The 23,428-nt window shown below is 54.7% G+C and overlaps 4 protein-coding genes and 1 non-coding gene across 8 annotated transcripts; 3 read left to right on the forward strand and 2 right to left on the reverse strand.

Moving 5' to 3' along the window:
• The first annotated feature begins 581 nt into the window (after nt 1-581).
• RPS17 (ribosomal protein S17) lies at nt 582-3,146 on the forward strand. The gene is made up of 5 exons (XM_058846869.1): nt 582-694; nt 898-1,049; nt 1,466-1,571; nt 2,595-2,660; nt 3,022-3,146. The coding sequence occupies exons 1-5, from the start codon at nt 692-694 to the stop codon at nt 3,100-3,102; spliced, it is 408 nt and encodes a 135-aa protein (XP_058702852.1). The 5' UTR covers nt 582-691; the 3' UTR covers nt 3,103-3,146.
• LOC131583363 (small nucleolar RNA SNORA71) lies at nt 1,189-1,316 on the forward strand. Its single transcript, XR_009278504.1, has one exon. It is a non-coding gene; the product is annotated as a small nucleolar RNA SNORA71 (small nucleolar RNA).
• Nucleotides 3,147-3,622: 476 nt separating the features above from the next.
• TERB2 (telomere repeat binding bouquet formation protein 2) lies at nt 3,623-11,150 on the reverse strand. Of its 3 annotated transcripts, XM_058846868.1 has the most exons (7): nt 9,154-11,150; nt 8,614-8,695; nt 7,229-7,374; nt 6,401-6,459; nt 4,215-4,303; nt 4,020-4,108; nt 3,623-3,948 (listed from the first exon to the last, which is right to left on the reverse strand). In XM_058846868.1, the coding sequence occupies exons 1-7, from the start codon at nt 9,215-9,217 to the stop codon at nt 3,806-3,808; spliced, it is 672 nt and encodes a 223-aa protein (XP_058702851.1). In that variant the 5' UTR covers nt 9,218-11,150; the 3' UTR covers nt 3,623-3,805. The 3 variants fall into 3 exon arrangements, with proteins under 3 accessions (XP_058702851.1, XP_058702850.1, XP_058702849.1); XM_058846867.1 differs by having other exon boundaries at nt 4,020-4,105; nt 8,614-11,150; XM_058846866.1 differs by having other exon boundaries at nt 8,614-11,150.
• A 147-nt stretch (nt 11,151-11,297) lies between these two features.
• B2M (beta-2-microglobulin) lies at nt 11,298-13,751 on the reverse strand. 2 transcript variants are annotated; one of them, XM_058846871.1, is made up of 4 exons: nt 13,640-13,751; nt 13,205-13,483; nt 12,687-12,722; nt 11,298-11,566 (listed from the first exon to the last, which is right to left on the reverse strand). In XM_058846871.1, the coding sequence occupies exons 1-3, from the start codon at nt 13,713-13,715 to the stop codon at nt 12,709-12,711; spliced, it is 369 nt and encodes a 122-aa protein (XP_058702854.1). In that variant the 5' UTR covers nt 13,716-13,751; the 3' UTR covers nt 11,298-11,566; nt 12,687-12,708. The 2 variants fall into 2 exon arrangements, with proteins under 2 accessions (XP_058702854.1, XP_058702855.1); XM_058846872.1 differs by having other exon boundaries at nt 11,298-11,569; nt 13,640-13,744.
• Nucleotides 13,752-16,078: 2,327 nt separating this feature from the next.
• PATL2 (PAT1 homolog 2) lies at nt 16,079-21,937 on the forward strand. The gene is made up of 19 exons (XM_058846901.1): nt 16,079-16,113; nt 16,568-16,670; nt 16,795-17,090; nt 17,211-17,279; nt 17,388-17,453; nt 17,845-18,012; nt 18,129-18,197; nt 18,392-18,546; nt 18,665-18,742; nt 18,815-18,953; nt 19,068-19,182; nt 19,263-19,363; nt 19,658-19,702; nt 19,859-20,007; nt 20,253-20,412; nt 20,682-20,822; nt 20,900-20,997; nt 21,072-21,224; nt 21,431-21,937. The coding sequence occupies exons 1-19, from the start codon at nt 16,090-16,092 to the stop codon at nt 21,468-21,470; spliced, it is 2,169 nt and encodes a 722-aa protein (XP_058702884.1). The 5' UTR covers nt 16,079-16,089; the 3' UTR covers nt 21,471-21,937.
• Nucleotides 21,938-23,428: the final 1,491 nt, after the last annotated feature.

The following is a 23,428-nucleotide window of genomic DNA, read 5'->3' on the forward strand; positions in this document are numbered from 1 at the left end:
TATGGATGTGGTTTGGGGGGAGGGAGGGATGGATGGAGCTATGAGTTGTGGATGCTGTCGGTGGGTAACTCGGTTGGGAGGGAGCTCTACCTGCTGGGCAATGCATTTTCAGGTCCTGCTTCTCCGAGGTCCCTGTGGGCCCCTGGGCTCCAGCTGGAGCTCCCCTAATTGCAGCAGAAGTTGATGAGGCTGATCGGAGAGGAGCCGGTGTTGCCCTGTGTTCTCCTACTGTGGCAGTGCGGGTGCTGCTCCTGCAGGGCTCTAAGGGGAGAGGGGACCCCAGAGCTCCTTTCTGTGTGGCTGGGGAGGGCTGAGTTCGGACTGACGCTGCCACAGTGGACACCTCGTTGTGCCCCGTTTCCCTGGAGCACGGAAGGCTTTGACCTCCTTCCCAGTCCCACCGTGCGAACTCTGCAGCAGCCTCGTTGTCAGCGCTCCTCCTTTGGGCCTAGCTGCTGCCGCTTCCGTGGGTGGTGCGAGTTGGTGGCTGCTTGCTCGGTGTCCTCTCTGGAGCAGGGCTGGGCGGGGCTGGCACCGCAGGGACCTGACCTTCCCTTCCCGGGCCGCTCCCCGCGGATCCTGTTCCGGGCCGCCGTCGGAGCCCTCCGAGCCGCCAGGGGGCGCGGTGCCCCCTGCTGGCTTCCGGTGCCAGCCGCCCTCCTCCCGCTCTCTTTCCGCGGCCGCCGCCGACATGGTGGGTGCGGGTCCGCCATCCGCCGCCATCCGCGGGCGGGCCCGCGTCCCCGCGGCGGGCAGTGGCTGGGGGGACCGGAGGGGACCGGGGCGAGGGCCGGTGGGAGGCGGCGGGGGCCGGGATGGCTGGGGAAAGGGGGGCTGAGCCTGTGGGCCTGGGCTCGGCGGAGCCTGACCGGCGGCCCTCCCGCACACCCCGCCTAGGGACGCGTTCGGACGAAGACGGTGAAGAAAGCGGCGCGGGTGATCATCGAGAAGTACTACACGCGCCTGGGGAATGACTTCCACACCAACAAGCGCGTGTGCGAGGAGATCGCCATCATCCCCAGCAAGAAGCTGCGCAACAAGATTGCGGGGTGAGGGACTGCGGGCCCCGAGTGGGCTTTGGGTACCGGGGGGGCCCGGATGGGATTTGGGCAGCTGGGGGTGTCCCCGGGGGTTTGGGCATTGGAAGGTCCTGGGGAATTCGGGCAGGGTTTGGGGGTTCCTGCTGGCCCCTGCATTCGAAAGTGATTACGGTCCCACCCGTGGCCGGGTCATTGATAGTGCAGGGAGAACAGTGCGAGAGTTTTCCCGTGTTTGGGGGGGTCTCTGTCTCCCCCAAACCCTGTTGCTGTCGGACACTTGGTCTCCGATGTCCCCGGAGGTGGTGGGATATCGCCGGGGTAGATGGTGGCAGCTGTGCTCGTTGTGCTGTGGTTCCAGGATTTGGGGTGTGGGGAAGGGTGACGTGAGCCCTGGGAAAGCCCAGGACACCCCCGTGTCCCTGCAGGTATGTCACCCACCTGATGAAGCGAATCCAGAGGGGCCCTGTCCGCGGCATCTCCATCAAACTGCAGGAGGAGGAGAGGGAGAGGAGGGACAACTACGTCCCGGAGGTGAGGCTCCAGCTTCCCCATCGCTCCATCCTGTATCGCCGGATCTCCGTAAACGGTCCCAAGTTTCATTAAAACCCTCAGCCAGGACGAGCTGAGGAGGGTTTGGATCAAAGGGGCCGGGGTGGATCCCTCCAAAGCTGTTACTTAGGATAGGAAGGGTAGTTGGCTTCTTGTGCTTTGGTTTTCTAACTTAAAACTTGGGAAAAAAGAATTTGATGGGAAGTAGGGTATTTCGGAGGGAGGGATTTGGTAAAACCCCCTTGCCTTAACCCTCTGTTTGGACGGGGTCAGGATCTCACCTGTCGCCTGGGTGAGGTCATCCAGGAGGCCTTCCCTTGTTCCGTTTCTCCTCGTTCTTGTAGCCTTCAGGCATGGCACATCTTGCCCCTCTCCCAGGTCTTCCTGGAGGCTCCTGGAAGAGCTGCTGGTTTCTGTGCTGGCACCAGAGAGGGGTTACAGGGAAGGGACTCCAAGCAGGGAAGGGGTGTCTGTGCTGCAGCTGTTGGTGCAGTGTCAGCACACAAACCTGTACTGTTTGTGGTTTCTTAGAAAAGTCCTGGTGTTACGTAGGTCTTGGGGAAGGAAACCTGCGGAGGTAATTATGGGGTCTGGACAGGGCTGGAGGAAGTTTCTCTGGAATTGAAGAGCAGGAGGGCACAGGTCCTGGAGGTGGGACAGCCTTTGTTGGCACTGGTGGATTTGTGTCACAAGGCAGTTGTGAGTGTCACTGATCACTGCCAGTACTGTTGCAGTTGAGGGTCCAACACCAGCTCCTCAACAGCCTTGGCCTGGAGCAGGTTGAGCCTCGGTTTCTGAAGATTTGCCATAAAACAAACTTTTCCCTCTGCTGCTAGTGACCTCTTGCAGTGTTCAGTCAGGAAAGCTGTGTTCCATCAGGATGGTCCTGGCTCTGCTGCTGGAACTGTTCCCACAGCAGTGGGATGAGACCAGAGTGGCTGTGCAGACACCCAGGTAGTTGTGGGGCTTTATCACTTGTACCTTTTCTCTTCCCTCTGTCCCCAGGTCTCTGCCCTGGACCAGGAGATCATCGAAGTGGACCCGGACACCAAGGAAATGCTGAAGCTCCTGGTGAGTAGCCACAACTGTTCCCTGCCCAGCTCCTGGCATTTCCCTGGCACAGCTCCTGCTGCCCTGAGTGCCTGGATGGTGTCAAGGATGTCCCTCTGCCCTGGGTTCTGAGGATTAATTCATGTATGGCTTTTGAAAGGGCAGGGGCATGGGGGATTTGTCACCAGCACGGTGGGGTTGTTCCTTGCCCTCCATTCTGGTGATTCCCTCAGCAAGGAGTCAGTCTTCAGAGCAGACTGGTCTCCCCTTAGGAGACCTGTGTCCACCCTTTGTGCTGCCCACACCATCTTCCCACTTCCCACACCTTGCAGAGTGGGCAGGATGCTGTGACTGATCCCGTTGTTCCTGTGCTGTTTTCCAGGATTTTGGCAGCCTGTCGAACCTGCAGGTGACACAGCCCACAGTGGGAATGAACTTCAAGACGCCCCGAGGAGCGCTCTGAGTCTGTCCCTGTGTGTCGCTTTTCCAATAAACGTGAGGAAACCATCTCAGCCTGCCTGGTCTTTAGACACCCAAGGGATGAGGGAGGGTGGGTTCTTGGGGTGGTGCATTGGAGCACACAGAGGACTCAACACCTTCATGTGTGCCAGCATCTTTTTGGGTTCTTTCCTGGCAGTTTGGGGTGTGAGGTGCAAAGCTGTTGTTTTAGAGGCTCTCCTGCATTTGGGGCAGTGGCAGAGAACAGCCATGGTGATTCCTTGGAGCTTGTGGGAGCCTGTCCCAGGTTTGCCTGTGCTTCCTTCAAGTGGACAGCCTGGGGATTAGGCTGTGCCACAATAAAAGTTGACTCTACTGATCACTTTCAAGTGCTTAAATGGAAGGGAAAAGTCTTAAAGTTCCTTGATTAATGAAAGTAAGGAGACCTTGGTGTGTTCCTCCAAGGAAAACTTGCTTAAACTAGTTAAAGCTTAAACCACTACCACCCTGCCCCAGAATAAAAAGAAAATATTTGCGGTTTGGGGAGAAATATCTGTATTTATGTTTGTTGTGAAATTCAGTTTAAGTAGTTACTCAATGAAGCAAATACTGCAATGACTGTAGCCAATACTTAAATAACACATGGAAGACTGAGCTGTAGTCAGATGGTTTATAAATCACCTGGCAGCTCTTGCATTGAAGTTTTTGCTGCTCCAGCCACCTGTTCCTTACAGTTTCTTCTTCATTTTGGTCTTCTCACAGTAAATGCTGAATTTGCTTTGAACCCAGTACGCTGCATAGCCCGAAGTGCCGGGGGTAAAGTCATGGAGTTCCCCCTCATATTTCTTCATGTCCCGTGCAGAGGCATAGCCTGTGGAGGGAAAATGGGCTCACTGAGTCCCTCCATCTGCCCCATCCACAGCCGTTTCCAGGTGTATTTACCTGTCACCATGTTGTTTGTCGGGTATTCCTGGAGGGCACGGTATGGAAATTCTCCCTGGGCAAGTGCTTCAGAGTCTGTTTCTTCACTGCTGTATCAGGAGGCAAAAAAAACAAAGCAGTGTGTCGGTTCCTAAGTGCTAGGGTTGCTTGGAATCAGGGCACATCCAAATCCCATCAGCCAAGGTAGGAAAATACCTCTCAGCCAGGTCTAGTGCCTCCTCCTCTGGTTCTTCCTCACAGCCATTTCTTGCTGCTTCTGGTTCCTCTGGCAAGTTTCTGTTGGGCTGTGAATATCAGCACAAGGAAGAGTTTCAGTTGTACCCTGGGTTACCTGCAGAGCAGCTGGGACACACCCTCTGAGTGCACAGGTTTTTAGGGCTCATGATTTCAAGCATAATTCAGAGTTAAAATTTAAATCTAAGGGCATTCCTGCTTCAAACGTGCTGGGAAGTTGCTTTGAGAGAAGTGGGCAGTGAGATGGGGAAGGAAAACTCCACACTGAAGGGCTGAGGTGAGCCTGTGGCAGTTGGAATCCCTGGAACAGCACATTGCTGGGAGACTAGATAGTCTGGGCAAGGGAGACAATCCTGCCAGTGCTGTCACAGCAAGCACAGGGAATCAGAATCAATGAGGCTGGAAAAGACCATTGAGCCCAACCACTGACCAAGCATCACCTTCCCACCCAGACCAGAGCACTGAGTGCTATGTCCAGTCATTCCAGGCAGGCCATTCCAATGCCTGATCATCCCTTCTGGGAAGAAATTCTGATGTGCAACCTAAACCTCTCCTGGTGCAGCTTAAGGCAGTGTCCTCTCATCTTGTCCCTTGGTCCCTGGAAGCAGAGGCTGACCCCTGCCCAGCTGGCCCCTCCTTTCAGGGAGCTGTGTGGAGCCAGACACCCTCTCTGAGCCTGCTTTTCTCCAGGCTGAGCCACTTCAGCTGCTCCTTCCCCTGTTCCCTTCTCTGGACCTGCTCCAGCACCAAAATGTCCTTCCTGAATTAAATTGAGGGGTCCAGAACTGGACACAGCACTCAAGTTGGGGTCTCAGCAGTGGCCAGAACAGGGGCAAAATCACTTCCAGGTCCTGCTGGTCACAGTACTCCTGACACAGGCCAGGTGCCATTGGTATTCTTGGCCACCTGGGCTCATGATCAGTTTCTGTTGATCAGCACTGCCAGGGCCTTTCTTGCTGGGCTGCTTTCAAGCCACTCCTCTGAGTCTGTAGCTCTGCAGGGGTTACTGTAGCCAAAGTGCAGGACCTAGGCCTTGGCCTTGCTGACCCTCATACAAATGGCCTTGGCCCATTGATCCAGCCTGTCTGGGTCCCTCAGCAGAGCCTTCCTAGCCTCCAGTAGAACCACACTCCCACGCAACTTGGTGTCATCTGTGTATCTGCTAATGGTGAACACAATCCCCTCATTCACATCATCAATAAAGATACTGAATAGGGCTGGGCCCAACACTGATCCCTGGGGGACACCGCTGGTGAACGGACACCAACTGTCCAAGCTGTGGGCTGCAGTTTTCCAGGAGATGCCCTGGCATTCTGATGTCCAGGTAGGTGCATCCACAACCTTTCCTTCATCCACCAGGTGGGTCCTGTCATGAAATCAGGTTGGTCAGGTAGGACCTGCCCTTCCTAAATGCTGGCTGGGTCTGATCCCGTGGTTTTCCTGTATGTGCTGTGTGATGGCACTCAAAGTGATCTGCTCCATAACCTTCCCTGCCACAGGTCACACTGAAAGGCCTGTGAATTCCCTGAATCCTCCTTCCAACCTTTGTGGATGGGTGTCACGTTGATACCTCATCTTCTGGGACCTCCCCAGTGAGCCAGGACTAACGATAAATGATGAAGAGTGGCTTAGCAAGCTCTTCCTCCATCACCCTGGGATGGATCCCATCCAGGTATACGAACTTGTGAGCATCTAAGTGGCACAGTAGGTCACTGCCTGCCTCCTCCTGGATTTCTGGGGGTCCATTCTGCTCGCTGTCTACCAGCTCAGGGGACCATTTGTCCTGATACAACCAGTCTTTGTGTTGAAGACTGAGGCAAAGAAGGTGTTAAGTACCTCAGCCTTTTCCTAGTCTTTGGTGATGAACACTCCAATAAAGAATGGAGGTTTTCTTTGGCCCTCCTTTTGGTAATAAAGTATTTATACAAGTATTATCATTTACAGAGGTGACCAGATTAAGTTCTGAGCTTTCACCTCCATAATTTTCTTCTTTCTGCATGACCTAAAGACATCCTTAAAGGCTTCCTGAGTTGCCTGCCCCTTTTCCCAAAGGTGCTCTTTTTTCCCTGAATTCCTGTAAAAACTCCCTGCTCAGCTCAGGCTCGTCCTCCAGCACACACATGTGTAGTACAAATTTTTCATCTTACCTGTTCTTCAAGGGCATCTGCCTTCTCCCAAATAAACCGTCCAATTTTGCTTCTGATTTCTGCCAGGAACAACAAAACAGCTGACTGAGAGCATCAAAGAACAGACTGTGGCAGTCACCACCAGTGTGATGCCCTGCAGGTGCCTCTGGGGACAAGCCCAAATACAAGGTCCTGCCCCTAGGCCAGGGCAATCCCAAGCACAAATTCAGGGTGGGCAAGAATGGATTGAAAGCAGCCCTAGGAGAAGGACTTGGGGGTGTTGATGGATGAGAAGCTCATGGATATGACCTGGCTCTGGGGTCCCCAACAGCAGCAGGATGTGGAGCTGCTGGAGAGAATCCAGAAGGGGCCATGAAGATGCTCCAAGGGCTGGAGCCCCTCTGCTCTGGAGCCAGGCTGGGAGAGCTGGGGGTGCTCCCCTGGAGAAGGCTCCAGGAGAGCTCAGAGCCCCTGCCAGGGCCTGAAGGGGCTCCAGGAGAGCTGGAGAGGAACTGGGGACAAGGGATGGAGGGACAGGACAAGGGGGAAAGGCTTCAAACTGCCAGAGGGCAGGGTTAGATGGGATATTGGGAAGAAATTCTTCCCTGTGAGGGCGGTGAGGGCCTGGCACAGGTTTCCCAGAGCAGCTGTGGCTGCCCCATCCCTGCGTATGTTCAAGGTCAAGTCAGTCTGTGATAATAGGTGGGTCATACTCTGCCCTCTGGGAGGAAGAGCCACTCCCAAGCTGAACGAAAAGTCCCTCCCTGCAGACAAGTTCTAGTTTGCACCAAGGCTGCAGTCATGGGGGATTCCCTGGGAAAATATCCTCTGGTGATTTTTTTGTCTTACCTTCTTGGAGGCAGGCAGGGGGCAGGACAAAATGGCCCAGAACCACCGAGGGCTTCTCTCCGGCGCCTGTGCCTGCACACACTGAGAGGTAACAGGAGTGAAAGACTGTGGCTCTGCCTTCCAAGTAACTGAGGCTCTCGTGTATGCTGGAAGACAGAAAGAGAGCTGGTTTCCAAAGGAGAACCTGGAAGCAAACCACAACCAAAACATTTAGAGGGGTGTTGTCATTAAACCTGCTCTGATACTTTTGCCAAAAGCACCTAATTTTCTGTGATTTTCTAGCTGTGAGACTCTACCAGTCACGTCCTGTTACAGTCCCAGCTGCCACCATCTCCCAGGGCGGCCTGGAGGAAGGACAAAGGTAAATGTATTTTTAGGGATTACAAGGTCCCACTCTGCTCCCGGGGTGAAACTCCTCCAGGGAGGGCAAAGTCAGGATTTTTCTACAATTATCCTTCACCACACTGGTTCCTGCTCACACAGCTGAGCAAGAAAGTGAAGGTGGAGGGTGCTCCAGCCCTCACTCTCCTTCTTAGAGGGGAATTAAATCTTGTTTGCTGGGTTTAAGGATGTGTATAATGATTACATTTTTTCACAAGAAACTATCTAACTATATACATTGAAAATATATATATAAAAATAAAATTATCCCGAATTCCCCTGGGTGAACAGGCTGGTCTGGCAGCACATTGTTGCAGAAGAAAAGTTGTTATTCTGTGTTTATTGGAATTCCCCTTGCTTAACTGGAGCTGGTGGCTGAAAGATTCCAAAATTTGAAGTCAGCTTTAAGCACTGGTGTGTTGAAAAGAAACTACTTAGTCCAGCCTGGCAAAGCCTAAAAGAAACATCACAGCTTCCTTTCCCATTAATGTTTACAAGACGAAATAATGAATAAATAAAAATATTCACTGATATTGAAGAAGCAAGGAAGATCTTGAAAACTTTCCTTATATTTGTACAAATGTTCCATAGCTCTCTATTTTTTTTTTATTTTAAGCATTTTAGCCCTTTTCCATCCATTTTTACCCCAGTGCTTCCTTTTAGCATTAATTCACACTGTTTTTTTAGCACCAGGTTCCTTCCCTGGGAATTCTCTCACCTCTGTTTTAGATGCTAATTTTCCAGTAGATAATTTGCAGCCAGCAAGAAACCAGCACACTTAATTTAATTTATATCACAGTCAAGCCCCTCTCAACACATGGATGGTTTTTTCTCTATTCTGTCTATCTACAGCTTAGTGTGGACATGAGTTTTCCTGATCCCACGTGGCAATAAGGTTCTGACAGATCCAGGCCACAACTTTAAAAACACCCCCTTGATTTTTACACGATGTCGGTATCCATGAAATACTTTCCACTAAATCCATGAAAGCCTCCTTTGCCCACCTGCGGGTGTCGGGGTGGGTGGCATCACTGCTGAAGAGGTAGTCGGCATCCAGCCAGTGAGCGATCGTCCCGCCACCGTCTGCTGCAGGGGACAGGAGTGAGGTGAGGGTGGGCATCCAGGGGGTTCCCACCTCGGGGTGACCTGGGATGGGGACAGCTGCTTGTGGGGCTGCAGAGGTGGGCCCTGAAATGGAAGGTGTGATAGCTCCCCATGGCTGTGGGACTCCCTGAGGGTTGTTCAGGGCTTTTCCTCCTCCCCATGGCTGTGGTACTCCCATTGCTCCCCTGAGGGTTGTTCAGGGCTTTTCCTCAGTGTGGAGGCACCATGGACTGGCCAAATTCATGCCCTGCCCTGTTGTGTGGGTCTCAGACCCACGAAGGGATGACAGGGCTGTGCCGCCACTGCTGCGCCCTGCTGAGGAATGATGGGGCTGTGCTCCCCTCCTAATTCCCGCTGAATGGTGACAGGGCTGTGTCCCCCACGGATTCCTGCCGGCTCGGTGCCCCGAGGCATCCCTGGTCGTCGCCTGGTTCCCTCACCCCAGAGCCCCCGCGGGCCCGGGCTGACGCTCTGCGAGAACCAAGCCCGGTGTCCGCGGAACATCGCGGCGGGAGCGGCCCTGAGGGGAGACGATGGCGGGAACGGCCCTGAGGGGAGACGATGGCGGGAACGGCCCTGAGGGGAGACGATGGCGGGAGCGGCCCTGAGGGGAGACGATGGCGGGAGCGGCCCTGAGGGGCTCGAGGGAAGGCGATATCTGCCCTGAGGGGAAGCGGTGGTGGGAAAACCCGGCGAGAGGGAGAACGGCGGGAGCTGGTCGGGGAGCTTTAAGATGGATATTAGGGAAAGGTTCTTCCCCCACAGTGTGGCCGGGCACTGGAACAGCTCCCCACGGCAGCCTGACAAAGCTCAAAGGGCCCTTGGACAACGCTCCAAGGCACAGGGTAGGCATCGGGGTATCCTGTGCAGAGTTAGTAGTTGAAGAACCTTCTTCTCTTAGTTTTTCCTCAAAAAAAAAACCCTTGCATTTTGCTGACCCTGTAAACTGCTTGCAGAAGAATTGCTTGTATTTTGTAAAGCACAAATGAGGCTTGTTTCATGCTTCAAGCTTCCAAAGATATCCTTCAGGATACCCCATCTCCTGGGAACTGCCACCAGCAGCAGCAGCAGTGCAACATCCCAAATACCTCAGAACCCCAAGGATGCTGGATAAAACAGAGAAAGTATTTCTGGACATGGTTCTGAAATCCAGCTGTTAAAGAAAATCAGCCTCTGGTGTGGGCATGTGCTGTTCCCCCAGAGATTTTTGAGTAAACCATCAAAATATTTCTTAAGAGCAGAAAAATCCCACAGATGCGATCAGGGCAGACCTCTCCAGTGTGGGAAGATGATGATGATGATGAAGTTCCTTTGGAGACAGGGTCATTTCACATTGCCTCAACAGAATCTTCAGTTTCTGAGTTGACTCCACTCCTGTCCTAGTTAGGATGAAGCTCTCCTGGTGGAGTGGCTACCTGGCCATTATTCTGGTGCTCTTGAGGAAAGGTGGAGCTGAGGTGGTGGAAAGCACCACGGTGGCCCTTCATGATCCATGGGAGGAGGCCAGGACATGTTCCACAGCTCCTTGAGCTCACACACCAGTCTGTGCTGCTCCACTGAGGTCTCTGGGAGAGAAGCTGACACCTTTTCCCAGGCCACCTTCTCTCACACAGGGACCACTGCTGGGGCTGCCTGGTCCCAGAGCTGTGTGCTGTGTCCTGCTGTCCCGTGAGTGATGAGCACTGTGCACAACCACCCAGCCATGACAGCCCCACCTGTCCTGCCTTGAACACCCCTCTGATGAACCCAAAGGGATCCCCATAATGGGGCCCTGCCCCTCAGCAACCTCCCACGTGGGTGTTGGAATTGCAACAGCCTGGATTTTCCTAATCCCTAACCAAAAAAAAAACAAACAACAAAACAACAACTTGGTTATAATGAAAATAGCTGTGGAACAAGACAATATCCATCACAAATCTAAAGTGGATGTTCTGTGACACCATCACAGCAAGAAGAGACACAGGATGCTCTGAGCCAGCAGAACCCTTAATCCCATACACGTGATCCTGGTTAAATCCATTTAGATCCAATATTCCTCAAGCAATCACTCTGATTTCTTCATAAAATAAAAATGAGCTGATGGCAGTAGCCCCAGTTTTGGGCAGTGTCATCAATCCCCCACGGTACAACAGAGGACCGGCCCCAACTGCACTTCTCCATGCGGTCAAGCACAGAAAGAAAGCCAGAACTGAAATTCACCAACACTCTCATCTGCTTCCCCCAGGCTCAGCTTTCCAAGATGCCTCAGCCAGAGCTCTCCCCCTTGGAGTGAGCACCATTCCCTGCCATCACTCCTTCTGTGTCCCTCCCTGTGTCCCCAAGCTTCTTTATCCCTTTTTAACCCTTGTGCCTTCCCTTCAGAGCCACGAAGGAGCCTCCAGAAGGCAGATACCACACCAGAAAAAAAAAAAAAAATCAAAAAATCTTTAAGTCTCTTTTTATTGATGAAAAAGTGCTCTTGCATCTTCTCAGTGGGATAAAAAAGCACAACTGATCATCACACCACCAAGGCTACATATCCACCCACAACCCAGTGGCCATCAGAGCCTGTGAAATCAGTTTGGGCTGTCAAATGACGCTGAAGAAACATTTTAAGGACTAGCAGTTTATTAAGATATAAACATCCTGCAAAATTTGGAGCAGTGAAGAGCTACTATTGTTTTTTAAGCAGTGATTGGGCACTTTCAGCTACATGCTCAAAAAGCCTGCAGAGCTGCCTTGATGTGGCTAAGTGATATTTTTAACAAGGCTTACTGGTGAATTTCTGAAAGGAAGTTGATCACTCTTGTGGCTATGATTAAGAATGGAGAGAAGCTTGAGAGGACTTTGACTTGCAAGAAGAATTTCTCAGACCTGCTTGGAGAGAGTAGATTGACATCAGTCACATAGTGGCACCTTCAACTGTAATTATTTTAGGACTAAAAACCAGTTTCCTCAGAGCAGTTTGACGGCAGCATCCCTGCAGAACCACCTTCCAGAGAGATTCAGGTAAAAATCTTGCAGAAACTGCTTTTCTTGTCCCCTCCTTGGTGGAGTTCAGAGTTCAACAAGTCAAGAGGATCCTTGTTCTCCACCCCAGGGAGTTTGTCCTGCTCTCAACTCTTTCCATGCCAGCCCAGTAAATCCTTTGTCCCCAGACCACAGTGAAGCCACCCACATCCCACCTTCAGCCAATGTCCCAGCAACCAAAGCCATGGTGTTGTGAGGGCACAGCACATTCCAAACCTGCCTTGGGGCCAGGTTTGCACCCCCACTGCCCAAAGGTGAGTGACAAACCAGAGGAGTGACTATATACAACTTTTTAGAGCCCCGCAGGAACTGGGGAATTTCATGTAAAGGTCCTGTCAAGGCTTGTCCCAGGCACAGCTAATCATTAGCCAGCCTCTAACAGGGCACATAACTACGGTGTTTTAACCAGGGTTACGTCAGCTGGGCCACGTATTCAGTTTCTTTTCCCTATCAAGAGTTAAACTAGAATTTCCCCTTTGCTAGATCCACATCCAAACACACAGATAGTCTGAAGAACTCGGAACCCTCAAGAGTGAGACACCCGTGAATAAACCCAAAAGTCTTTCTGGTTTGTGCCTTGTGAATCCCACATGGCACTGCCCTGCCACAGGGTTAACCAGCCTGCCACCCACCCTGAGGCACAGCGATCTCGGGTACAGTGACTTCCTGCTCCTGCCCTGACAGGAGACAGCACTTCGGGCCCTGAGGGAGCTTTAGGGAACCTGCAACAGCTCTCTGCGGTATCTGACACAGCAACAACATGCAGGGAAGGTTTTTTTTCCGGAGTTCTCCTTTTTTTGGAGCAAAGGACTCTTGTAGGCACAGGATGGCTGACGTCAGACCAAAATAGTGGGCAGAAAGGGTGTGGGAAGAGTTTTGTGTCCCCTTTTCAAACCCTGCCCCCCTACAGAAATGGGTCTGTGTTTCCCTTACCAGCATGCCACAGAGTATCAGAATAACTCACCATGAATTGTTCCAGAGACAGCTCAGAAGTCTGGTTCTGCAGGAAAGAAGAGCAGAGCATTAGACCTGGGGGCAAATGGCACCCACTCTCCCCTATCCCCACAAAGCTGTCCCCTGGAAACAGCCCCAATGTGGTAACCAGAGTTGCCCTAAACTGCATCTGAGCCCAGGTCACCACCATCAGCCCCAACTGCTGCATTCTTCTTTATATCCACACAAAATAAAGCAAAAATTCACTCCATGACCCATCACCTTCTAGTTAAATTCACCAAGGAAGAGATTGGATGACACAGCATCACCAAATAAATCCCTTTGGATTAACACCAATGCGTGTCCTCCCTGAATCCTTCAGAGGTTTGTGACAGCCTTTTAAGCTAAAACCAAGTTAATTTTCTATTTCTAATACAAGACCTTCAAACCCCACTCTGTTCCAACACCCTGCTTCCCAGGAAAAGGAACAGAGACGGCATGGATACAAAGCAAGGAGTTCCAGCATGCAGGAGGGGAGGCACAACGTACCCCATCGGTAAAGTTGTGGCTCGGCCATGGTGGAATGTGCCACCTTGCAAGTGTAGGTGTCACCCCTTGTGGGGGTGAAGGGCACATAGACCAGGCGCTGGAACTGCCACTTCTCGTTGAAGGACAGGTCCCCGTACTTGACGTCGGGAATGGGCTCCCCGTTCTTCAGGAGTTCGATGTCAATCTTGGGTGGGTGAAAGCCAGTGACGAAGCAGTGGAGGGTGTTCTCCTCTCCCTCCTTGGCCCGTGACCGGGCGTAGACCTCGACCTTCGGCACCTCTGGAGAGAGGAGAGAAGCCGAGTGAGAAGCGGGGCTGCAGTGGGCATCGCCTCGATGCCAGCACTCGCCCACCCGGGCAAAGCGACCGCGGACCCGCCGGGACCCCGCAGCCCCTCACCCCGTTCAGGAGCCTTGTCGCCGCCCCAGGCACTCACCACCGGCCGCCTCCACGTCGAGCAGCGCCAGCAGCACCAGCAGCCCGAGAGCCAGAGTACCCCGCGCCATTGCCATTGCCGCTCGCCGTCCCGCCGCTTCCCGGAACGCCCCGCCCCCAGCCGCGCCCCGCCTTTTATAGACTCCGGCCACCGCGGCCAATCGTGGCGCGGAACGGCCGTTACGTCATCGGTCTCCGGGCAGAACGGGAGCTCCGCGGTTGTGCGAGCCAGAGCGGTGCTTTCGCTTTCAGTTCCGCGCTGGGTGGCGGGGCAAGACCCGGGCGGAGTCCGCGGGGCGTCGGGCAACAGCGGCTGGGCGTGGGCCCAGGTGGGCAATGGTAGCTCCGGTGTGGGTACAGGCCCAGGGCAGCGCCCGTCCCCTGTGCTGGGCACTGCTGAGGCCACACCTCAAATCCTGGGGTCAGTTCTGCGCCCTTCAAGGACATTGAGGGGCTGGAGCGTGTCCAGGGAAGGGGACGGAGCTGGGGAAGGGGCTGGAGCACCAGGAGGAGCTGAGGGAGCTCGGGGGTCTCAGCTTGGAGAAAATGAGGCTCGGGGGGACCTTCTTTCTCTACAACTCCCTGACAGGAGGGGGCAGCCAATGAGGTTGTGCTCTGTACCCAAGGAGCAAAGGAGAGGACAAGAGGAAACAGCTTCAAGTAGCACCAGGAAAGGTTTATATTGGATCTTAGAGAAAAGTTCTCTGAAAGTCCTGTCCCGCCTTGCCATAGGCTGCCAGGGCAGTGGTGGAGTCCTCATCCCTGAAGGGATTTAAAAGCCCTGTGGATGTGGCACTTGGAGACATGGGTTAGTGGTGGCTTTGGCAGTGCTGGAGGAATGATTTGACTTGATGGTCACAGCGAGCTTTTCCAACCTAAATGGGGGTAAAAGCCACCTCTTGCAGAAGACTTTGCATCCAGGGCTGGTATTACACAGCCTATGGTGGAGCAAGCCCTCCACCTTCTTTTATGAAGCTCTTTCAAAACCTGTGTGGAACGTCTCATTCCAGCAGCTGCAGGGTGAGAAACTGACTGTTGTTCGAGCACAGCACAGACGCCCTGACATAAAACATGAGAGTTCTAACACCAAAAAACAGGTTTTCTGATGCCTCCTCCAGCAGAACTGTAAGGCTAGGAATGCCACTAAGTGTCCCAGTAATGCTGCTTGGAAGGAAAATAAAGGGATAAGAAAAGAAAGTCTCTGCTAGTGGGGAGAACACAACAGCATGGTCTAAGTACCAAAACACTAAGTCCCTTTAGGACCCGCTTTCTTAATGCATCTCATTAAAACACAAATTAAATTTAAAAAGTATGTATGGAGAATATCCCAAAGGGAGCAAGTAAATCAGGAGAGGCCAAACAAAGGAAAATCTTGGAAACATTTGTTATCAGTTCCCACTGGCCCAGCTCCTGCTGGGTTTGCTGACTACCCAGTGAGCAGTGCCAGCCTCGCAGCTGAAAACATGCAATGTTTTCCTCAGTGTAGGATAAACAGATGCAGCTGTGGCCAGAGCCTTATCAGGGATCTCAGGGCTCCGGCAGAAATAATCCCTGACTGCTCCATGGGTGGCAGAGCTGTTATTAGGGTCACCACATCAGGAGTCACCACCCCGGTCCAGCTGTCCCCCGGGTGAATCTGGCTCTGCCCAAGTGGGCACTCCCCTCGGCTCGGGGAAAGGATGGCAGGACATGAATCCTTTCCAGGCCCTTTGGGATGTGAATCCCTGGCAATGACCCTACTGTAACCCACAACACCTGTCAGAATTTCCCAGGAAAGAGAACCACAACTCTTCCACACCATGTTTACAAAAAGCCACAATGACTTGGTTAGAGTAGTCAATTCTTCCACTTTTGGGACACTTCTGCTTTTATTAGCAGAATATTGGGAGAATTATTTGGGAGTGGGTGACATGACCAAGGTGCTCCTGGTATTCAGGGGGATAAGGGCAACCCACTAGGTTTTGTGGGATGCAGAAATTTATACCATTAGTGTTGACACCCGTGCTCGATGTAACCTTCCAGAATATTCAATCCCGACAGATCACATCCCAGCAGTTTTCCATAACTCCCCAGAAGGACATCAGCTCCAAGAACACGGCGGCAGTCGAGGAGCGAGGCGAGCAGTGTGGAAGACCGGGCTGGGGTGTTCCGTGTCCCCCGAGCCGCAGGCGGGGTCACTGCACTTCCTCATCCTCCCTGGGCTGCGGGGACCTCTCGTGCGGGGGCACGGCGCGGCGAGTGCGCATGCGCGGGCCGCACCTGGGCGCCGCCATGCTGTACGGCAGGCGCGTGCGCGGGCCGCCGCTGGGCGCCGCCATGCTGTACGGCAGGCGCATGCCGGGGCGGCGGGGGCGGCCCATAAAAGGGGCGGCAGGGACAGTGTGGCCCCGTAGAGGGACCCGGGACGGAGGGTGGGTGAGCGGGAGGAGGAGGTGGCGGCGGCACCGCGGGATGGCGGAGGGCGGCGAGCGCATTGTGAGTGCCTGCCCTGCTCCGTTTCCCCCCTGCCCGCTGCCGCCTCCCAGCGCCTCGCTCCCTCTGCGGTGCTCGTTCTGCGGGGCTGGCGCTCGCCGGAACGCTCTGTCTCGGAGCAGACGCTGCCCTGGAGGTGCTGGTGGGATGCTCTCCCCTGTGCTCGTGCCCTCGTAGCGGGTTTTCTCTCTGAAGCCCGATGGTGTCTCAGCCCCGCCGCGCTGGTGCCGTTCCGTGCCGGCATTCGCTGGTGCCAGCAGCTTTCGTGCGCTGAGCCTGCGGGTCCCGTCCTCGCTGGCAGTGCCGCTGGCTCCTGCTTTTCCCTTTTTCAGCTGTGAGCCCTGTGGGTTGCCTGGCACCACCAGTAGAGTGAAGGGGAGGTTGGGTGCCCCTCCGCTTTGGGAGCATGTTAGGGTTACCTCTCCTTTAGCGGGGAATCTGCTGCTTCCAAATTCAGATTCTCGAGGATTTTCTGCTGGTGGAAGATGCTCTTCTGCTGGAAGAGATGGCTGAGGAGGATGAGGAGCTCGACCTGTACAACGAGATGACTTTTGGGTTAGGTAAGACCTTAGGGGAGTCCCGCTGTTGGAGAGCACTCTGCCAGCATTCTGGGGGAGCAGACACCCTGGTGGGCACTGCCCAGGCATTCACCCACGCTGCTGTGTGCTGCTTCCCCCCTCCAAGACCGAGACTCCACAGAGGAGGATGTCCCAAAACTCCTGGTAGTACCGGAGATAAGCCCTGAGGTGGCCAAAGCACTGGTAGAGGCGACTGGAGGAGCAGCTGAGAAGCTGGAGGAGCTGGCCGAGGAGGAAAGTGGGATAGAGCCGGAGGTGGAGCAGGTTAACTCTCAGTTGGAGGAAGAGGTAGAGGAGCTGGGGACTGAGGAACAGGAGGAAGACCAGGAGTGCTTTGAGGAGCCCAGTGAACTGGGAGACCCAGCAGTGATGAGAGCTGTGCGGAGCAAACCCACACTGGAGGTGATGTGTGAGCAGACAGGGGGTCCTGCTCCTCCCACCTCCATCCCCACACCGTCGGGTCCTGCCCCACAGAGAGTGTTGGGGCAGGGAGACAGACCTTTAACTCCCCTTTCCTTGCAGAGCCAGGACTCAGCAGTGCTGGACAGCAGGATTGGTACTTGCTGGGGAGAGTTTGGCAAGGAGGACATGGTAAAAATGTCCCCACCCATCTGGTGATGAGGCAGGGTGGCTCCTCTGGTGTCCCCTGCTCTCTCCTCCTGTTTGCTTGCCTCATGCCAATATCTCCCTGTTTTCCAGCTGTTGATGGATCCCTCGGAGTGGGGCTCCTGCCCTGGCAGTGTTCCGCGCCACCTCATGCTGGAGGTGGGTACCTCCAGCCAGGCCTTCAGGGAGTGGCTAATGGGCTCCCCACTACTCTAGGACAATGGTCACACAGGGAATTTAGGATACATGACACATCTCCAAATGGCTCTGGAGGTGCACAGATGTGTCTTGGATGCCAAGGCTGTGAGTACCCATCCAAAGCAGAGCCTGGGTTTGAAGGCAAAGTTATTGAATTTGAGGGGACTGGGCCCTCCATGCTTGGTGTTCCCATGGGTCCCCAGCTGCTCCACACTACCAGGATGCGAGCCCAGCTGGAGCATGGTCTTGGTTGAGCAATGACCAAAGGTTTTAGTGAGCTGACTGTTGCTGAAGAAACTAAACTGTTCCCAGCTGTGCCCTGTTCCCACCTGCTGCTGCCTCCTCCCTGCAGGATAAAGCCATCCTCCAGGTCTTGGAGAGACCTCCACCATCTACCAACATGGACCTGGACTTCGTTGGCTCTCCTGTGCAGAGGGGCTATGGGGGCTCTCCCTGGGTCAAGGGCCCTGACTTAAGACTGATGTCCCCCAAGCCCTTCCCCCAGTGCTTTCTCCAGCAGGTAACAGGTTTGGGGGTGCTTTTGCATCCCTTCTTTCTCTGCCTCCCCTTCTTGGAGGTGCAGCCTCGAGGAAAGGCTTGTCTGAGTGATACCTTCTGTTTCCTGCTCCGCACCAGGCACCCCTGATGTCTCCTCAGCCCTTCCCACTGGCTTGCAGACCCCCTCCACTCTTCACTCCCAACCAGGTAATGAATGTGGTGGGCTTTGAGCCACTGCCATGGTCCCACTGAGGCACCCCTGGAGTGGCAAGGGGATAGGGAGAGTGGCAGTATCTGGGGATAGGAGGAATAGGAGCCAGAAGACAGCACAGAACTGGCTGACCCTTCTGGGATGCTCAGAGGGGAAGGCTCAGACCCTTGATCTCTTCTCTCCCTCTCAGATGGCAGGATATGCACCTCCAACCCCTTTCCAGCCTGGGTCCCCCACTGTGGGCAGCCCACCGCGGCCCCTGGGCGTGCACTTCAGGCCCATGTCCTCTTCTTTGGACCCTGCTCTCATCTTCAGCCCCTCAGCCATGGGCCAGCTGAACTTCAGGTAGCAGGAGTGGGATGTTGGGGTGGGACTGGAGGGGCCCTACAAAGCAGCTGGGTGTCACCTCACTCTGGGGACATCCCAAAACCCCTCCTTGACCCCTGTCTGGTGTTCCCTGCAGCACACCCAGCCACATGACCCAGCTGCACCCCCAGCACCAGCGCATCCTTATGCAGCAGCAGGGCAGGCAGATGCAGAGGTATGGAGGTCTTTGAGGTGCAGGGGAGGGCTCTGGGTGATCACAGCGGGCTGAGGTCTTCTCTTGTGCCAGTGTCTCCCCCAAGAAGCTGTGGTCTCGTAAAGTGGACCCTTATGCTGGACTGATGACTTCCAAGGAGAAGGACTGGGTTGTCAAGGTGCAGATGATGCAGCTGCAGAGTGAGAATATGGATGATGACTACTACTATCAGGTGAGCTCCTGCTGGCAGCACCTGTGGCTTGTTCCCCTGAGGGTGGGGCTTTGGGAGCTGGAGAAACCCTCCAGGAGTGGTGGAGGAGACTCCTGGCTTATCCTGTTGTTACAGACCTACTACCACCGGCTGGAGCGCAAACAGGCAGAGGAGGAGCTGCTGGGCAGGCGCAACAAACCCCCCAAGCTGGTCACACCGTTCATTCAAAAAGTGGAGGCCTATGACTCTGGTGAGGGGCTGGGGCGAGTGTTGGGGGGCTGAACGAGGAGCTCTGGGACGTGGTGTCACCGTGTTCCTGCTCTTCCGCAGTGGTGCGCATCGCTGGCTCGCTGGGCCAGGTCACGGTGTCCACCTGCTACAGCCCTCGCCGGGCCATCGATGCTGTGCACCACGCCCTCGTGGAGGAGGAGGTAGGTGAAGGGAAGCTGGGTTTGTTGGGAAGCTGGAATTGCTGGGATTGCTGCTTTAGGAGCTGTCCTGAGCAGTGGGATGTGGCACACAGTTGAAGGAGATGCCACCTCAGCAGTGGCAGCTCGTGCCTGGCCAAGGGATGGGATTGGGCTCTGGCCATGGTTTCTCCATGGGACTGCTCTGTGTCCTGAAGTCACCTCTGATCCCCAGGCAGCAGCTGGCCCAGTGCTGGGCTGGTGGCAGTGGCTGGGGATGGCTGTAACCTTTGTGCCTTCCTTTCTACCCTCCCTAAGGCCGCAGGGACCCACCTGCTGCGGGCGCTGCACAGGATCGAGAAGGTGAGTGGTGATTTGGGGAAGGGCAAGATGGGCCAAGTGTTCTGTTTTCATCCAGGGATTTCTCTAAGGGAATGTCTACCTAGGTGGGGTTCTGGATAATAGGCAGCTGGTAGAAGATGCTCCAAGCTTCTTCCTTACCCTGTGTCCTTTCTCCAGCTCTTCCTGCAGCTCCTGGAAGTGGAGGAGGTGCAACAGAAAGTGTCTCTGGCCCTGGGGGAGCAACAGCCCCACAAGCAGGAGCAGAAGAGCCAAAAAGTGGAGAATATCTACCAAGCCTTGAAAATCAGGGCTTGCAGCAGCGAAGAGTGAGTCTGTGCCATGGGGAGAGGGGAGCAGGCAGTATGTCCAGGTCCTTGTGGATCTGAGATGGTCATTGATGAGCAGGTCTGTGTCACAGGAGGATTGGATCCTTCCTTCCATGTGTCACTGCAGCCTGTGCTGACCCTGCCTGTGAGCCTTGTCCTCCAGTGGAGCTGATGCTGGTCCTTTTGGATGGACAGAGATGCTCCAGGTGCCTTGAGATTTGTGCCAATGCAACCTGTGTTCCCAGGGAGGCAGAGGATGAATTCCTGCAGCTGCTGTGTGTGCGGAAGGGCAAGAAGCTCGTGGCCCGGCTGCTGCCCCACTTGATTGGAGAGCAGAAGGAGAAGATCCTGGAAACCATCACCCACCACCTGGCCTTCCTCATGAAGAAGGACATGTTGGATGAGGCAAGCACCTCTAGCTGCCACAGGGCTGGGGCTGTCTCCTTCCTCCTCTGTTCTTGCTGGGGGTGGCCCCCTGGGCAATGAGGGGGGCTTGTCTTGTGGGGTTAGCATGAGACAGGAGTCTCTTCACATCCTTGGAGAGAAGGTCTCCAGGAGTCAGCCACCAGCAGTCCTGGTGGCAGTGGCTCTCCCCTCCAAGTGCTGGGATGGGGGGTGTGGCTGTGACAGGTCAAAGGATCTCAGATTCCTACTCTCCCCTCTGCCCTGCCCAGTCTCTCCCCCTGCTCTACAGCCCATTGAATGAGGTGGTGGGTGAGATGACCTTCAGCAAACTGATTGAGATACTGCAGGAGCTCACCCGGCCTCTATCCAAGTCTTCGGAGCTCCCCCTCACCATGGCCTTGAAGAACAAGGTATGTGGCCCTGAGTCTCACTGTGTCCCTGGGGTGCCACTACTGCTGGCTGTGACACTCCTGGTGCTTTCCTGCAGTTTGGCATCTCCTTGCTCTATTCCCTGCTGAGCCACGGAGAGAGGCTGCTGTCCTCACATGCGCCACTGAAGCCGTGCAGAGGGGACTTCGAGGCATGGTGAGGGACTGTGTGAGCTGGGGGGGGGGTGTCCCCACTCTGTGGGGTGCTCACCCCCATGCTGGTGCCCCCAGGACAGACATGGTGTACCTGATGTCCCGAGAGCTGTCACGCCTGCCTACAGCCTCACTGGCGGAGCCCCTCTTCCTGCCCAGCAACCTCGTCTTGCTCTTCTGCCGCTACGTGGACAAGCAGACTCTCTACCACCTGGCAGCCAAGATGGCTGAGTGAGTACTGCCTGGAATGGCTCCCTGCCTCTCCTGGGGATCCCCCAGACAGAGAAGAGCAGACAGGACGGGGGGCTCACTGCTTCCATCCCCCCTTGGAATTATCTCCAGATATCTACTGGGCTGAGCTGATCCTGATGCCTTTGCTCCCACTTCTTTGGGACAGATCAGCAACCTGATACTCCATCCCCATCCTTTCCCTGCAGGTGTTCTCCGTTGCCCACAGAGACTGATGTATTCTGCTGAGCCCTTGGTGCCGGGAACGGGCAGGACCCGATGGCTTTGGAAGTGAACACTTACCCTGGTGCAGGGCACTCTGGGTGACATGGGCAGGGGCAGGGCTGGCACCAAGGGGCTGGTGCCGCCCTGTCCCGGTGCCTGGGGGAGGCTGTGGGTGGGTGTGACTTATTTTGGCCTCCCCCTCGGCAGTGGGTGCTGGGTCACGGCAGGGACTGAGGCAGGGCACAGAGGTGCTGGGAGCACCTGGGGGGTGATTTTGTCTACGGCACATTCTGTAGAGTGCTTGACAGAGAATAAAAAGGTGATTATGAGCTCCTCTGGCTCCTGGGGGTGGCTTATGTTGGGTGCACAGTGGCCATTGCTGGGCAGGGAGACCCCTGGCCTGGGACAGGGATCTGGCAAAGGGCAAGGAGAAGAAGAAGGGAGGGATGCTCAGAGGATTGAGGAGGAGAAAAGAGTGCTTGGAGAGGGGATCAGTGGCCCATCCAGAGGTCTAAACATTACACCCAAAGCCTGGTGGGTATTTAAGAGTATTGCAGCAGAGACTTGTCTCATCCTCAGACTGCCCAGGCTCCAACCCTGAGTGGATGAAACTATTCCTTTAAAAGGGCATCCTTCAGGGGCCAAAAGGAGAATTTACAGGGAATGAGGCTGTGAGGGCTTGAGTGGGATTTATCTACACTGCTCACCAAGGTAGCTCAGTTTCTTCTGCTTCAGAGTGCAAAGTCCAGCTGGCAGGACCTCCCAGTCCTTCTGGCAGGTGTATCTCCTCCTGCTGCCTCTCATGCTCATCTTAAAGGATCTGTATGCTCCTTGTGCTTTATCCTTAGGGAGTTTTCTGGGACAGCTGTGTTCATTCCTAGCCATCTGTCACCCCAGGACACCATCCTCTTTGAAAGAGTGGCACTGGCACCTTCTCCATCGAGTGAGCCCCTCGTTCCAAACCCACTGAGACAATCTGGGGGAATTCCAGTGTGGTGTCTCACCTGCCACTGAAAGAACAGACCTTGTTGTTACAAAGCCTAGAGAGAATTTCAGGCAGGAGGGAATTAGCAGCTGCTCATTGATAGCAGGAACTGGGGAGGACACTGCCAAGTCCTTCAGATAAGGATAAGCCGTGTTCTGTTATCTGTTTGCTCCTTGCCTGGGAGCCAGGGTGGATGAAGGATGGAAGTGTGACCTGGCTGCAAACATGTACTAGACAAAGTTCTAGTGTGGAAGGTTGGAGATCTCTGCTGGGTTTTGCTGCTTCATAACAGGACAGCTGAGGGAAAAGAAGGAAAACCATCTCTTTGTTACTGTCCCACAGCCAAGTGGCTCACAGCACCCAGTGCTCCCCACCCTCTCCATGGGGCAGCACCCAGGAATTAATCCAGTCTTTGCAGGACCCCCAACTCACTCACCTGCAGCTGGATGTTCTCCCATAATCCAGAGCTGATGGAAGTCCAGGGTGTCTTATCTGCCCTGCCCAGCTCCTTCTGGTGCTCTCCTGAGGGGATCGTTGGCCCTAGAGGATGGTGGTGACCCAGGACTGGGCTGTCACTGTCTTGGGTGGGAAAGGGGATATGGGGCTCATCCTGGAATGTTTTGGGGTGTATGGAGCTCAGCCAGGGCTGTCTTGGTGTTGTATGGGGTTAATCCTGAAACAGCTTCAGGGTGTGTGTCTCATCCTGGGATATCGTGGAGGATATGGAGTTTATCCTGGGATGTCTTGGGGGGTGTATATGTGGCTTATCCAGGGATGCCTTGTGGGAGTATGGGGTTAATCCTGGGGTGTCTTGGAGGTTATGTGGCACTCAGCCTGGGATGTCCTGAGGTTCTGGAGCTCATCCTGTGAGGTTTTGGTAGGTGTATGGGGTTCATCCTGAGGCATCTTCAGGGTATTAGGGCTTATCCTGGGATGTTCTGGGGGGTTCTAGGGCTCATCCTGGTCTACCTCCAGGGTATGAGGCTTATCCTGGGGT

Source organism: Poecile atricapillus, chromosome 11 (assembly GCF_030490865.1).
Source record: "Poecile atricapillus isolate bPoeAtr1 chromosome 11, bPoeAtr1.hap1, whole genome shotgun sequence".
NCBI lineage: Eukaryota > Metazoa > Chordata > Aves > Passeriformes > Paridae > Poecile > Poecile atricapillus.